At 39.4% G+C, this 17,194-nt stretch overlaps 1 protein-coding gene across 1 annotated transcript in view; it reads left to right on the forward strand.

Moving 5' to 3' along the window:
- Positions 1-255: 255 nt before the first annotated feature.
- The window catches only part of LOC120109035, a 49,296-nt gene continuing 32,357 nt past the window's right edge, over positions 256-17,194 (forward strand). Inside the window, exons 1-4 of the mRNA XM_039122768.1 lie at positions 256-550; positions 3,455-3,549; positions 5,193-5,279; positions 16,088-16,134. Of these exons, the coding sequence (XP_038978696.1) occupies positions 3,468-3,549; positions 5,193-5,279; positions 16,088-16,134 (216 nt within the window). The 5' untranslated portion in view covers positions 256-550; positions 3,455-3,467. The remainder of the gene's footprint in view (positions 551-3,454; positions 3,550-5,192; positions 5,280-16,087; positions 16,135-17,194) is intronic.

The following is a 17,194-nucleotide window of genomic DNA, read 5'->3' on the forward strand; positions in this document are numbered from 1 at the left end:
ATGCAACCTTTACCAAATAAAAATGAGGGCAGGAGCCACTTGATTTGGATCATAATTTTATATATATATATATATATATTGATAAAATCCTAATAATATTTCAATAACCGGTTCCATCTAGGTGTGATCTACGAAGATTTGAAGAATGCTTATTTTAATGCATAAAATGCAAACATTCTGAGGACTTTAACGGTCAGGTAAAGCTGATTTGTCCTCGTCCAACCACGAAGAGCATATATTAATGCCGAAACCGAAGGGAACGAACGCCCTTCTCCCCCTTCTTTAGACGCGCAAACCGAGTTCGTCGGACGCGGCCAAAGCCAAAGCCAAAGCCAAAGCGTCCCCGCGAGGCGCCTCCACGAGCTCGCGAGCGAGAAAGCGAGCGGGGCGGCGCGCGAGGTGGAGAGCGAGCGACGAACAAAGAAAGAACGGACCGGCGGTTCAGAAAGCCGGGTGCTTGCTCGCTTTCCGTCGAACGTGGAAGGAGGAAAAATAAAGGAAAGTGGAGCGGAGGGGAAATAATCGAAAAAACCCTAATCGAAGGCGAAAGGTACGTCCCTTTCTTGCGGTCTGTTCAATTTCTGGTATTAAATTTCCAGGGGAGCTTTCGGTTCTTGATTTCGATTATGGATGAGTTGCGCAAAACAAGATCTTGATTGGTCGTTGCCGTTTGATATAAGAATAATCCGATGGAGATGGGGGGAGAGAGAAAGGTTGGATAATTGGTTGTATTTTTGAATCTTGAAAGGAGAATTCGAGAATTTGGAAGGAGAGATAGCCTAGGCCATAATGTAGTTGGTAAGGAAGCATGGAAACCAAGAAACAGAAATCTGTGGCCCGAAATATGAACGTACTGTCTATGAAATTTATGGATCTTTGAAGGTTTTTGTTTTTTTTTAAATGTTTTATACGATCTGGAAAATGATGTATGTTTTGCTTGTTTAGATTATGCTGTACCTAATTGTTACTCTATTTGATATGTTGGAGAGATTTGGAGTCTTTGATGGGATTTTGTTGACTTCATCGGAGAGGGGGGGGGGGGGGGGGGGGGGGGGGGGGGATGCAGAGGAGGAGGGAGGAGGAAGCTGCAAATGCAGTGACAACATGCTGCACGACTGATGCTCTCTTTCTCTCTCAGTAGCTGGAAATTTCTGCTTAGGGTGGTGATCACCCTTCGGAAACTCATCCCTGTAATCTAATCCCTGTACAGTACCTACTTCCGAGGCATTTCATTGTTCTGTATTTGTTTGAGAGTCCCGCTTCCTTGTACCCACATCCGCATCCACTTCTGTCTTTGGCATCTCTCTCTCTCTTTCTCTCTCTACTTGACTAGATCTGGAAACTCTACTGATGAGCCAACCTGTCCATGAAGGGTGGGGCTTGAGTTGACCTGAATTTGTCAGATGAGAGTAACTGTGAATCGGACCTGTTCTTCCAAGAGGGGGTTTCTGCAGGTTTGTGGGTTAAGATGAGAATTGCAAACCTTACTACTCATAAGCTAGTTTAATTAAATAAATATAAACCACAACAAGCTAAAGAATTCTTTTGAATCAAAAATTCAACTTGAAGCCTTTTTCTTTGTCTTGTTCATTAAAAAATCATGTCATGAAAGCTAAAATTTGTTTATTTACTCCCACATACCTGTGTTTGCACTCTTTTACTTGCCGAACGCAATATAAACTTGATGCAGCATCAAATATCTTCAATCAATAACAATCACATGTAGCATTCTAATTAAAAGAAAAATCATTTTGTGGGCATCATTCCACACTTATTCAGCGGCATTCTGCAGTATGATGTTACTGCTGACATGCAGTTTCATGCTGTTCCGCAACCAAGTGGCTAAATATGTTAATAAATGGCCTTCACAAAGATTTGTCTTACAATAATCACCCACATGGTCTTCTTGCAACTTATGAAGGCCACATATCAGTACTCATAGTATGACTTTATTACTAGAACCAGCTAACTGGACTTCCAACTGATCCTTTTTGTCACTTTCATGTCACTAAATTGGAGCATATTTAATTGGAGTCACATATGTCATTCTTCACTCAACTGTGTTGATTGCTTCCCTTGGTGAATGTTTTGATATTGTCTTTTGACTTTCCTCTCAAAAGAAGATACTGTTTTCTATCTTTTAATTCCAAATACAGGAAAAGGTCTTGATCCAATCTTTATTCATTGGAATGTGCATATCTAAATGAAATACATTCAAATCTAACGCAACCTGCCCCAAGAAATTTTAAAGGGATGCTGATGCTAGAAAGAGAAGGAAAAAAGGAGAAAGAAAAAAGAGTGGGATATTCAAATTTATGTACATCGCTCAATCTAAATTTTGGCTTTTTATAGTGGCTGTTGGATTTTCCACTAACACATGTGTGTGTTCCATCAGTACTGATTGGGATGTGTGAAAAAAGCCTTTTTCTTTTCCTTATTTGCTTATATATATATACACATTTAGAAAAAACCCTGTGCCGAAGAATTGAGGAGGGGCCTTCTACCAGTATATCGTCTCAATAAAAGAGACAATATAACAGGAGAAGGGAGAAATAAAGGAAGAGGGGGGGGGGGGGGCAGAGAGATCTTAGATCACAGGCAGCATAAACCCAACAGCAAATTGGTGCTAGTCACCATAAATCCAATCAATGAAAGCAACAGAAAACTTACCTAATCCTAAATTATGAAAAAAATCCAAACCCCCCTCTAAACGATCATTAAAAACAAGAAACAACAGAAGGAAAATTTGATGTTCCAGTGAATTATCGGAACACCAACCTATCCCAACCTGGTCCCTAGTTGATACTGGGTTTGGGACTGTGATTTAGAGCCTTGCGCACCACAACTAAAAAATCTACTAAATTCAGAAAAAAATAAGGAATACTTAGAATTAAAAGAAGATGAAAGGGGTAGTAAAGGTTCTTTTCCTTTCTTAAATTGTCAAAACTTCTAAAAGACAGATCTCATGCAGCGATTATGGAGTCTGACAATTTTTATGCTACCAAAATTTTTATGATTTTTTAAAATTAATCATTCATTTAAATGTTGAAGAGTCACGATAATATGCCTACATGCATCGTTCAGCAAATGTTCTATTATTGGATTATACAGGTTTAGTACAACACAATATTTTATACTTAAAAATCCTACCATCAAAATCTTTTCAGGATGTCAAGATCTATTAGTTTGACTTAAAAGTATAAGTTACTTTTCAGACTTAGTACAAATAACAAAATAAAGCTGATACATGAGCCTTCTCATTTACCTAAAGTATAATTTTTTGTTAATGGCAACTGATGTACAGGGATTTATGCACAACAATAATTCTTTCTACCTGAACATGTAGTTGTACATTAATAATTTTGTAGCAGATATTGCGGGGTATTTCATCTTAGGGGTACATATTAAATTGCTCTGCCTGGAATGTTATGTAATTTGTTGGTCTCTTATCCAGGTTGCTTGTCCCAATGGTATGCAAGACTGGTTGTGGGAGAATGGCTGCCATCATGAGGCTTCTCACTGTTGGAAGTTGTCCGGAAATTACAACAGGTATTTCTAATGTTTATGGGGCGAGTTTTTTTTTTCTTGGGTTATTCCCATGTCCCTTAGTCCAGAATCTTAAGAATAATTGGAAGCATGCCTAGAGGTTAGAACCCTTGCTTGATTAGCTTATTTGAGCCATTATGGGATCTAGCTTGGTTGAAATCCCAATTGGAATTAATTAAGCTGCCAAATAGTAAGAAAACATAGAACTACTATAGTACTATGCAATCAAATGCGACATTATTATTACTATTATTATTATTTTGACAAAGGGGCACTTCTGTCCTATTTAAAGGCTTGTACAATAACTTGACTTAATGCACATCCATATTAGGGTGAGGAATAGAGAAAAAGATCAAAAAATGGCAGCCACAAGAAAATTTCAGTATTCTTTGTTGCGCCTATGAATCGAAAATTCAAACAGCTAAATGTCACTCTTTCATCCACTTCATGCCTTATTTCATGTCCTTCACAAATTTGTCCCATTTCTGCATGATCCTTTAAGAATCTGCATATCAAATTCTTTCCAACTATTTAGAAAAAAAAATCATGAGGTACAGTATCCAATTTGATCTTCTTTCATCCCTAATTCACAAAGCCTGAATAAATTATCAGAATTTACATAAATGCTAATGTTTGACCAAAATCATTTAAGTTCCTTTGAAATAGGACAGCAGCAAGAGGTTTATGCTGTGTTCATTTTTCAATAAAAAGCTTGGGAAATAAAAAAAGGAGCCAATTGCTTCTCTTTTAGACTTTACCACTTGCAAACATGTTTCTTGGGGCCATGATACTAGGGGAACACCTGCATCTTTAAGGTTAAGCTTCCAATCCTGCTTCATGAGATTGAAACAGGATTCTCACTATTGATAAGGGAAGTCTTTGCATTTTTTTACAATGAACGAAAGGAAAAGAAAAAAATAAATCTTATCCAGGCAAAAGTAATTGAGTAGTATTACTGGGAAAACATGATGCTTAGTTTAACTGAGAATGTCACATTAGTTTTCATTATCCAGTATTTGAAAGAATGAAAAAGGAAACTGAAAAGATTTGGAAAGGCAATTCGTGATCAAGAATGCTGACCAGCCTGAAAAGTGAAAACAGAAATGGAGATATCTTTTTCCATGAAATTACTGATTTTCCACAACCATAATTCTTGCCTGTCCCCATAATTTGGGGTCAGGTTTATGGATCCCTCTTCAGCAGTCATGCAAGCTTAGGCCTTCCCTCCCTTTTTAATATCACTTGAAAGATGCTCCAATATTTCTCCTTAGTGTGTCCTCCTCAGATCCTTGTTGCACACTCTCTGCCAGTATCTCAATCAGTTCTCACTTACTTTTTCATCAGTTTTCACAAATAGCGTACCTCCTTTGATATATTTCTTCGTCACACTTCTGTTGTAACTATAACCATAACCACAACCATCTTTTGTTACATAGTTCCATTTTTTTCGTTCTTTGCTTCCTCATGGCCGTGGAACAAACTCATATTGGGTTAATCAAACCTTGGTCCTGTGTTGTGTTAAAACTTTCTGTGTATCATTTTTATGGAAATAAAGACTTCCATCAGTATACGTACCAAGTGAGGTGGAGATTTGTGTTCTGGCTGTTTTATCTGACAGCATTTGCATTGTGTTTGTTTTCTGGCAGAAGAGGACACCTACGAGAAGATTGCTTCTCGGACCATACGTAAGGAGTTTTATGATGCAGATGAGGCAAATTTACTTGAAGAAGAAGGTAAACTTCACAATTTTGGTTGCAGTTTTATCAATTAATCGTTTAACAGAGATTTTTTTCTTAGTTGTTTGATTTATGACCCTTGTTTGCCTCCTGCTTCCTTCATGCAACCATGTTGTGAAATTTCACACACATTGTTTGTAATACAGTTTTGCTCACTGCCACTGTCTTCGGTGTTCAAAGCCATAGTTTTAATAAGAATAGAAGTAGCTTGTACTGCCTGTTGCATAAACCACCATTTTCATCTGTAATATCAGGTCACTGACTCACTGTGTCCGCTATATTCAGATAGTAGATTGAACAATGTAATTAAACTATCTGATCAAGTTATAATTTGCATATCAATGTTTACAAGTTGAGATGCAGCATGTGTGCTGTGAACTAATAATTAACAAAACTCCTGCTGATTCAAGAAAGTACTTTGATAACATTGAAAGCTGGTGTTGCATAAACAGGAAACAAGATCATGGAACCATATTCTTGAGTATAAACAAAAGAAAACATTTAAAAGTGTTTCACTTTTCAAACTTTCTCTATAAATACTCTGCAAGAATGGTGGAACCAGGGTTTTATTCAAGGAGTGGCCAAAAATGTGGAGGTCACACTAAAACATGGTGCCCTATAGTCGAATATAATTGTAGACATATTTTGAATTGTTCGGCAAAACACGAAAGGAAAATTTTCAATTTATCATACATGCAAGCAATGTATGCCGAACCAGGCCGAACCGCCTAGTTCATCCCATACCGAACCGGTGAGGAATCGGATTGGTCTGGCTCTAAATTTTGAAATCTCCTCCGAACAGTCTTGAATCACTCTGAACTAGGCGATTCGGAGCAGAACCGATGCAAACCGCTCAGTTTGCACGAGTTCGAACCACTCGGTTTGCACTGCTTGGAACCAGTTTGGGCTCCTCACCTCTTTAAAAAGCTTGAATTATGATCTATTGAACCAAGATGAATTGCTTGATTCACCCCGTACCGAACTAGTAGCCGACCGGCACGGATCGTAATACTGGTTCGACGGATGTTGCTTGCAAGAAAGGTTCCAGACCTCATATTGACATACTGTTGGTCGGTACATGTGGTATGGTAGTCAATTCGGCTATTGATACTTGGTACCCCCTCCTCCTGTACTGTGTACTAATTCAATATCAATATAGTATAGTACACCCGTTATGCACTGGTGTGACGTACCATGCTTGCAAGTGATTTTCCTCTATGCATGGGCATATATTGGCATGTGTCCCAAAATATATTAATAGAAACAACAATTGAATTAATATAAATTATTCTAAAAATTCTTGACATTGTATAAACTTATTTTTTTTGAAGTTATTATTTATCTAGATTACATTATTTTTAAATGTTCATGTTTTCTTTTTTTCAAAATTTCCAATAGTAGTTAAATATGTTTTGTTATTATTTAGTAAATTATTTAAATTATTATTATTGTGTATTAATTCACGCATGGAGAAGGAATCAATTAACTTTTTCTTTTGGATCTATTAAAAAGAATTTTTACCATTGAAACCAAGGTACGTCGTTTCGATATCGGGCCTGTACTGGTACCAATTTATTATTGCGTTGGTATATCTGGTACAGGGACTGGTTGGGCATACCAACACTTGGTACTTCTCTTTTACCAAGTACTGGTTCGGTATCGGTATGGTTGGTGCACACCTGTACTGACTGGTACAACATTCCTTGATTCAAACAATAAGAGGGTGTGAAGTAGAAGCAATATCTTCAATACAGTTGGAATTGCAAGAATGCTTGAGATCCAAAAATTACAAGCACACTCCCTTTTTCTTAGATAATGCACTCCCTAGGAGGGAAAGAAGATAAGGAACCTTTTATAAAGAATATGAGTCAGTACATGTGTTGGAGGCTCTTAGGAGGAAAAGAGGTGCGTGCATGGACAATGAGGAGAGAAATTCAGATAGTCAAACAGTGGGTAAGGAGTTAATTTTGGAAGAGATTCGATGGTTAATTGGAGACTTTAAGGGTTTGGATTGATTGATCCTTGAGTTGGCAATGAGTAGGAAATTTTTAGTGGGAAAGGGGAGTTTGATTAGAGAGCAGCATTTAGAAGTAGGCCAAACTAGGAGTTTTAATGGGAAAGTGGGAGTCTATCTAACTAATTCCACTACTGCTTTAGGAATTCCAAAGAAAAATTATAAAAAAGGTTAAAGGGAGAATGTTTCACAATCAAGGGATGATGAGACATATCTTGGGAAACATTAGCTAGGAAGAATATTTTAAGAGAGAACACTTCAACTTTGTTAAGTTTACTTTTTATGAAACTCAAACTAATGGACTTCAAGTTAATGCCAATCTTAACAATTAAGCAGTGTAAGTTTAGGTCAAATGCAATATTGCCCATCTTTCCAGGGGAACAACTGGTCTACATGTCCATTTATGTTTCAAAAAAGTAAATAGGTCTGAGTCCCATAATTTCTCCTTTTTATTGGTTTGAGTGATTAAGAAATTTTGGACCTAAATACTTTGTTCAAAGTTGCTGATGGGAATGTAAGTTGTGTTAGTTTTCAGGTTTAAAATTACTTTAAATCCTAATAAGGGCTCAGGCGTGTCTTTTGCTAGATTAGGGAAGTGTTCTGAAATCATTGACCAACCTAAACCCATTCTGGCAGCTAGATCATGGTTTACTAGTTTGACCATAGATCAATCATGGTTTGACGGTTTGACCAAAGCCTACCCTCAAAACCTCTCATTCTCATCTAGATTTAGGACTGAGAACCTCAAAGTTCAACCTATTTGGTAGTTCCCTTTCCCTCTTTGAAGCAAGAAGAAGAAGAAAAAGGGGAAGAAGAAGAAGAAAAAGAGGAAGAAGAAGAAGAAGATGGAGAAGAATGATGTAATACAGTAATTGGACTCACTTCAGTATCAAAGGTTTTGGCACGGGATATATCTTTGATATGTGAGAGGGCATTAAGAGAATTTACTTGGAGGGGGCATCACCAAGAAGTTTGGATGTTTTGTTAGATCTTAGTAGGAAATCACATGGGATCCAGGTTTAGTTTGTATTTTTTTAATTTCTTTTGGTCTCATTGAACTATCTGGAATGGTTCAATTTTTTAACAGGTGATGAATCAATCAAGTTGACCTGTTCAACTTGAATGGGTTTTAGATCATCGAGTCAGGGATTTAAATTACAGCTTTGGTTAGGGTAACTTGAAGTTAAAAGGTATTATACTCTCTATGTGTAGGTGTGCAGGCACGATACTAGAACATCAGTATAAATTGGCACACATGAGGATGACCATATTGGTGTTTTCAGTTTTTCTTTTATATTAGGTTACCTTAAACATCTAATATTGCTGAGAGATGTTTCATTCAAGGTTCCAAGTACCCAATATGTCGAGCCATATGGGAAGTTATTTTACTGCCTTGATATGTTACTGGGGCTTGGTATGCTCCGATACAGATGCATATATGGTTGCTATGCTAACTTAGCACCTATACCATGTGTCTATATGGGGGCATATTGTCGTGACCATTCTCTCTTGCTATAGTCATCACACTTAACCAAGGTTTTTGGAACCATCCTGAATAACCTGGTTTGGGGTGTACCAAACTAAACCAAGGTGGAACTAGTATTGTTTCGCCTTTCGGTTGGGGAAATGTCTAGACCCAGTTTGCATCGAGCAGAATTGCTTGGATCTGCTCGATTTTGATAGGCACCTGCCTATTTTGTGCTAGAGTGGGTAAAAGAGAGGAGAAAGGGTTGGGAACAAATTTCGTTGTACCGGTGCGTACCATTCCGTACCGGGCATACTATGCTGTACGGACACCAAACTGAGACTCGGTACGAGGGACATATCGAGTCTCGGTATATTGAATCGACTTTCATACAGGTGTACCCAAGGTCTGCTGAACCGACCTGTACCGGTCGGTTCAGCCCGTACCGGACCGGTGCCGACTGGCACCGGTCCGGTACAGGGGTATAAAACGGTTCCGACCCAAACTGGGTCGGAATCGATTGGTTCTGTACCTGGACCGGTGCGAACCGGCCCGGTTCGCGCCGGTACAAGCCGGTACCGGAGCGAACCGGCCCGGTACAAGCCGGTACCGGTGCGAACTGGCCCGGTTCGCACCGGTCCAAGCCACACTTTCCCCGCGCGGGGGTGCGCGGGGAAGAGCGCCCCCCGCGCGGGGAAGAGCGCCCACGCGGCTGGAGCCCGCGTGAGCCTCTTAATGCCACAGAGTGGCATTTAAAGCCACTTTGTGGCATTTGTTTTTTTTTTGAAAAACGCGCGCGGACGCGCGAGCGGAGAACGCACGCCCGCGCGCGATTCCCCGCGTAGGAATCGCGCCCGCGCGCGATTCCCTGCGGGGCACCGTGCCCACACGGGCTGGCAACCCGCGTGGGGGCATTAAATGCCACTCTGTGGCATTTGACGCGTCCGCGCGCGGACGTTTTTTTTTTAATTGGGAAACGCGCGCGAGCGGAGCGCGCGCCCGCGCACGATTCCCAGCAGGGAATCGCGCCCGAGCGCGGTTCCCCGCGCGGGGCTGAATGCCACAGAGTGGCATTTGAAGCGTCCGCGCGCGTCCCAGACGCGCGTGGACGCGTTTTGTTGTTTTTTTTTTTAATTTCCTCGCGCGCGTCCGCGCGCGCGGCTCCGGTTCGGTACGGGTTCCAAGCCGGTACCGAACCGGAACCGTACCGGTGCCGGTGCTCACCGGTACGCCGGTACAATCGGTTCTGCGAACCTTGGGTGTACCAATATTGTACCAGCATGGTACCGATATGGGTCCGATACCGAGACAATAAACTTTGGTCGGAAAGGCCCTTTCTTCTCTAGTTTGAACCCAATAAGGGTGTGGGATGGCTTGAAAGTAAGGAGAATTTTGAGGGAGAGGGCTTTTGTAGCCGATAGCAGTTCGGATCTTTGTCTTAGCAAGGTGGAACCTTTTCTCCTTTCTTTCTTTTTTTCAATATCTAAATAGGCCGAAAATTGAAAAAATAAGAAGAAATCATGCCAAATTTTGTGTTTTGGTATGATTTCATAATATGTTGTAGATCCAAGTATGGTCTACACTCTACACATTAATGCCAATTTTGTGATTTTTGGTTGGTTATTTAATTTTTTATAGTAAAAATAATTTTTTGGGTAAAATAATTAAAGAAATAATATTCATAATTCTAAAAAGATTGTAGCATGTTTGGAGCGTGTGCTACCTACTGTTTTTTTTGGCAATAATTTGTTTAAATTTGGCCATGTATAGCTAACTGAACCTAAATCCAAGTTTAAACAAATTTCAAAAATCATTGGCCATTAAAGCATAGTTAAGGGCTGCAAAAGATCTATATCATATCCAGGGTACGCCGAACTGGTACCGGTCGGCGTACCGGTGGCGACCTGGACCGAGTTGGTACCGGTTCGGGCCGTACCGAACCGGTACCGACCCGGTCCACCGCGGGAGCGTACCCGCGCGGTTTCCAGCGTGCGCGGGCTGTGTTTTTACCCGTTTTCCCGCGCTTCCACGGGTGAAGCTGCGCGCACGAGACGCGTTTCCCCGCGTGGGATGCTCGCGGCTGCATTCCTTTTTTTTTTCTTCTTCTCTTTTTCTTGTCCTTCTTTTCTTCCTTCTTCCCGAATCTTCTCCTTCTCCTTTCTTCTCCTCTCTCCTCCTCTCTTCTCCTTCTTTCTCCTTTCTCCCATGAGCAAGGAAGGGCGTTTTCCTGCACGAGGCCCGATACCGGTACGTCTTCTTCTTCTTCTCCTCTTTCTCTTCTTCTTTCTCTTCTTCTTCCTCTTCTTTCCTCTTCTTTCCCGTGCGTGCGAGCGCGCTTCCCCGCGCGAACTGGTGCGAACCGGACCGGTACGCAGCGGAAATCGGTTGGTTCCAGCCCCATGGAGGCCGGAACCGTTTTTCACGGCTCAACCGTACCGGTTGGCCCCGGTACCGGTACGGTACGTGCAGAACCGGCCGGTACGGGCCGGTTTAGCATACCATGATCATACCCTTGGTAGGTGCTACATTAGTCCGAACTAAAAATATTTTTGAGTTTTTAACTAAATATATTTTATCATAAAATTAATAAAAGTATTTATAAATTAGAAAAATGATGAATGGTTAGTATTATGTAGGGATAATTTGGACATATCTTCTGGAGTAACTAGACTATTTTTGCATTAAAATATACATTATTAATTTTTTAAGTGATTTATATTTTAAATTGTGTCAGAATTAGATTATGAACAAGATCCCAATGTCTTCACAAGGGACCAGATGTATGTATGATGTAATTTATAGTTATTTGTTGTCTTTAAGACTTTTCAAGCTATAGTTTATTAAATTATCTATTTTAATTTATTAATTTGCACAAAGCACATAGTGTATGATATGTTGGAATCACTATGGAATAACAATTTTTAAAACATATAATAAATAAAACTCTAATTTGAAGTTTTCAGACCTTAAAACATCTTGAAAAGCTAAAAATTAAGAAAACAAAAAAAGGGTTTAAAACCCTGAACTGGTACCATACCCAATATGCTTCTACATATCGTGTGTCCATATAGTATAGTATGCTACCATACCAACCCGGTTCCTGACCAATATGATACTTGACTCTGGTTTAGGGAACCTTGCACTCAACCCTTAGCCCATTAAAGCTCCTCTCTTTCTCTTCCCTATTTTCTCTGGCATGACCTAGCAAGGTCACTTGGCTCTAGCAATAGCACCATTAGCCTCTGTCTAGCAGGTATAGCTCCTTTTCCCCCCTTTTGTTCATTCTTTTTGGAGCAAAATAGTGGTGGAGGGTCTCCATGACTCATTTCACTAGTGAATGAAATGGGTGAAATCATTCATCTCATTTTTCAAATTTTGTGTTTTGTTCTAGTCTATAATGGGAAGGAAAACTTACTTTCTTTTTCCTTATCATTGGTAAGAAATGGATGACTTCGACACCTACAATGGATCTTAAATTGGCATGTGGACATGTCTTTATATATCAAGTTGGGCCACGTTGATGATATCACTGAAGACTGGTGGCTCTTAGAGTTGGTAACTAATGAGAAAGTGTGGCAGCTAGTACAAAGCCCCATGCTCAAGTGGCCACCCTTGGGTTTCCGTAGCGGATGGAGTAGCTTGAGTGGATCTGGAATGTGGCGGTGGTCAGCCAGTTCATCCATGACAAAATGGTGTTTATCAACATGCTGGTGTGCAAAACCACACATTATTGACCTTCCAAGATGACATTAATGGCGTGATTCTCATGAGGTACATGGACATGAGGAGTGACCACACTTGAGCAGGGGGAGAGAGAAGATAGTGACAACCAACCGGGGGGGGGGGGTAGAGAAAACGAGGTGGTGATGGCTGACTGGGGGTGGAGAGAGAGGAGGTGGCTACTTGGAGCGGGGAGAGAGGTAGGTAGGGAGGATGATAAGGAGGTGGGCAAGATGGAGAATAGGAGGTTCTTGTGGCGAGCCTTGGTCGGTAGCAGTTGCAAGTGGAGGGAGGTTGCATAGGTATGTGGGGGAGGATGGAGGCAGAGGGAGGAGATGGTACTCGGGGATGAATGCAGTTTGAGAGTTGGGGTGTGGGGGTTGGCAGGTAGAGTAGAGGATAGGGATGAGAACTTACGTTTAAAGTTTTTCTTAATTTCTAATCCTTTTCCCTCTTTTCTATTTTTATTTCAAAATTTTAAAATAAAATATACAATATAACTTGTATAAAAAAATATAAGTTATTATATAATAAAGTATATGAAAAAATGTAATGTACTTGATTGGGTCTGACTTGGCTAAAAAATGATGAACCCTAACCTGGTCCCATTTCAATGTAGGCCTAAAAATTAAGGCCTAGCTCAGCTATTGGGCTGAAAACCTAGGTTCAAGCAGGCCTAAAATCAAGTTGGGCTGGTAAGTGGGGCTATTTTTTCACTAGTCTAGTGTATGCATGATGGATATGATGCAATATGCCATTCAAGCTAATATGACATTTGGTTTTGGGTCACAACAATATTTTCCATTCACCCTCACCGTCTCAACTACATCTTCATTTGTTATGAATCTTGTAGAGATGCATAATATTAAAAGATTTTGTTGAAAACCCCACTTAAGAAGTTAACTGCATTGTCTCTCTGTTTTTTGTCTCTTATGTTAGAACTTTCTCAAATCGTCAAGCTTACTAGAACATGAAAATATATATTTTCTTGGCACATGTTGAGACTGTTCATAATGACATAATTATTAAAGTTTTTGACAATGAATTACTAAAATATTAGGTCAAATCATTGATATCATTCTCGTTAGGCATAAATTCCTACATCCCAAGGATAGCAAGATTCTTTTCCACAAGGAAGTCTACGCAGGATGTACAAGTCATTGATATCATCCTCTTTTTTTTTTTTTGCTTAAAATTGATATCATCCTCTTTAGGCATAAATTCTTGCACTACAAGGATAGCAAGATTTTTCACATAAGGGAGCAAGGTATGCCTATCCGAGCTAAACCGTCTGGTTCACCCCATATTGAATCGAACCAATTGGGAATCGGGGCAGTTCGGAGCGGAATTGGTGAGAACCACTTGGTTCACACCGGTTTGAACCCATTCGGTTCCCCCACCTCTTTAAAAGTCTTGAACCCATACCGAATCGGTAGCTGACTAGCATGGGCCCCAGTACCAGTTTGGCGCACCTTGCAAGGGAGTCTATGCAGGATGAGCATATCATTGATATCATCCTCTTTAGGCATAAATCCTTGCGCTACAAGGATAGCAAGATTCTTTCCCACAAGGGAGTCTACGCAGGATTTCAAGCATTCCCTTCACTGTCCTTTGCTGATATATTTGATTGAAGAATTTTGGATCCTCATGACTACTAGCAGGATGTGTTTCTATATTTTGGTTAGTATTATGAAATTCATCATGGCACCCATATTCACACTGTTAAGAAAATAAATTTTGGAGGCATGTAATTGCCTATATACTTTTTATATACATTTCAATCATTACATGATTAATCTGCTAAATACAGTACATTTAAATAAATTATATACGTGTACATGGGTTTCATATACATATGTATGAATGGAGATATATATGAATGGATGTATTCATTCATCTTTATTAGTGCTTGTGAATTTGTTATCTATCATGTTCAATACATGGTAGTTATGCATGTGAATTCATGTTACTTTTCACTTAGTGTTGAGGTCCTTTGTTTCATTATGTTTGCATCTGTGCTTTAGAGATAAGTTACTTCTTAAGCAATTCTTCCTAAAAGAGCATGGTAGCAAAGACTGGGTTCACCGGTTCACCCTAAAGAGACCTTTGAAATCTTCAAAGGTATACTTTGGGAGAGTGGTTTACAGGTTGCCTATTAACGCATCATTTTGAAGCTTCATGAGTTACCTTCTGTTTTCAGCCTCCTGCTCATGGTTATTATTGAAAATGAGCATCACTGCTAGCATGAGGAAAAGTCTCCAAATTTAAAGTAGAACACTAGGGCATAATTCTACTTGGAACTTGGAACTAACAATTCTCGAAATTTAAACCAGCATGAGGAACTTGGAACTAACAATTCTACTTGTCCATTGATCTCTTGCTTCACCCATTGCCCTAATGTCTTCTCCATGATCTGTTGCGTAATTCATTTTAGACCATTTTGGAGCTTTAATTTTTGCTCCATGGCGCCTTAAGATTATCATACATCTTTTCATTTTTTTTAGGTGCTGCTTGAATTTTTTCAATCCATGTGGACCTCTGAGTGTAGATTCAATCTACTTTTCCCCTGGTTTAAATAGAAAGATCAAAATTTAATGCTCATTTATAGGCCACCAAATCTTCGTTATATCACATTTTGGGGTCGTAAATCATTTTTTAAGTCGATAGTGTCCTTTGCTTGTTCATTCAGTCCCGTTCATGAGCTCTATCTTTGTAGATTATGATAGGAACTTTAGTTCATTTTCATATTTTATTGTGTTCTATTTTTTTATTGCCATTGATTTTGCTTGTTCTAACCATAGGAATTGTATGGACCCCTTCTAACATCTTGTGTGGTTAATATTCTTGGTTTGTTCTAGGCTTTGCCATCCTAGCAACTTTTTGTGTCTGATCTATTTTTTGGGTTCTTTGACTTGATATAGCAATCTAATATTCATTTGTGCTTCATTCTTGTTGCTCAACACCTTGGCAATGTTTTATAGTTTATACTTTATACGCTTAATTTTTGTCGCATTTTCTAAACTAAAGGCTTTCCTTTGCTTCATAGGTAGTCTACTTATCTCTTTAGCCTTTTCACTAATAACCTAATTGGCTATTTTTCACTAATCTCACTCTTATAATCCATTTTACACCCTCATTGCATCAGTGTCGTTCTTTATCTAGCCTCTTTGTGAATTTAGGAATTGTTAGATTATATATTGTCGTCCAATAGGAAAGGTATTTACTGCTTTACTAGGACTACATGTTGATCCATCTGTAAGAACATCTATAAAAGGTGATCATTTGATGATTCTGAAATAATGGCTTTCCATTTGAACAATCTTTTTTATGATTTAGAAGAAAATTTTGAAAGACATTCTTATTGCTGTTGGTTGATCTAAAAACATTTTATGATGTTGAAGGAAAATTATAAGTAATTTTTGCTTATTAGTGTTTCACAAAGGTGAAGATAAAAATTCTTCTGTTTTCGTTTGTTGGCTAAGTTTTGCACCAAAGTGGAGTATGATGCTACTAGATTTAGATATCTATTATATTTTATATCATTAAACTTCATCCTTGTTATGCTGGTAGTAAATTTTCATTTGTGTTTTACTCTCCTTTTTGCAGATATGCATGTATTTGATTGTAGACCACTGACAGATCCCTTGCACCTGGTAAGTTTTTGAATAAATTATACATAATTTGGCTATGATCAAGAAATAAAAATATTCAGACAGTTTGTCATGCTGATGTTGGGTCTATTTAATCTAGTGGAGCCTGTATTGCAAAGTTCAAGGCAGTATCCTCTCAACCTAAACTTACATTAGTTGGAAAATTTAACTCTTTGAATATCTGAACCAAGGTATGCTATGCTGGTACTAGGACCCGTATTGATTGCTTGGCGGTATGGTATGGTATGGTACCGTGTCGTTCTATTCTAGGCCCATACCAATATAGCTAGAGTTGGTGAGGGAGGTGGAGAGGGAGAAGGAAAGATAGAAAAAGAGAGAGGGAGGAAGGGAGAGAGCGGAAATGAGGGAGAGGGAGGGGGGAGAGAGAGAGAGGTTGAGAGAGTAGGAGAGAGAGGGCGTTCGAGCTCTGTCTCCTCCGGCTGCATGAAAACAAGCACGGTGCCCCTGTTGCGTTGAAAAGATAGAGAGAGAGAGGTAGAGGGAGGGAGGGAGAGAGAGAGGGAGGGGGGAGAGGGCTTTCGAGGTCCCCCTCCTCCGGCCACACAAAAATGAGGGCAAAGCCCCTGTTTTGAAACAGGGGAGGTATAGCATTCCGTGATCTGAACTTTGCTATATACAACTATTTCACAAAAAAAAAATAGAGTTTTACTTGGACATAATAGTTTACTGCTGAAAGTTTTTTGCTGCCACTACCACATATTCCTTGCAAAATTTTCATATGATTAATTGTCATTTCATGCTCATTGATCTCATGCAAAGGGTGGATTTGACAATAGAGAAGTGCTGTAAGTGCAAAAACTTAGCAACAAATGAACCCTTAGAGATCATAATCTGTGAAGAACCAAGACTTGAACTCACCTGAATCTGAAAGTATGACTATGATAATTGATCAAATATGGGCACAAAGTCACACCAATATTTATCATTCTTAGACAAACCTTGCGATCGAGTAGAACATAAATAGAAGTACATTGTGAACCATAAATCTTAGTAAAGTCCATTTGCAAAACTTTGAACAGAGCCTACTCTACATAATAATATA

Source organism: Phoenix dactylifera, unplaced genomic scaffold (assembly GCF_009389715.1).
Source record: "Phoenix dactylifera cultivar Barhee BC4 unplaced genomic scaffold, palm_55x_up_171113_PBpolish2nd_filt_p 001742F, whole genome shotgun sequence".
Lineage (NCBI taxonomy): Eukaryota > Viridiplantae > Streptophyta > Magnoliopsida > Arecales > Arecaceae > Phoenix > Phoenix dactylifera.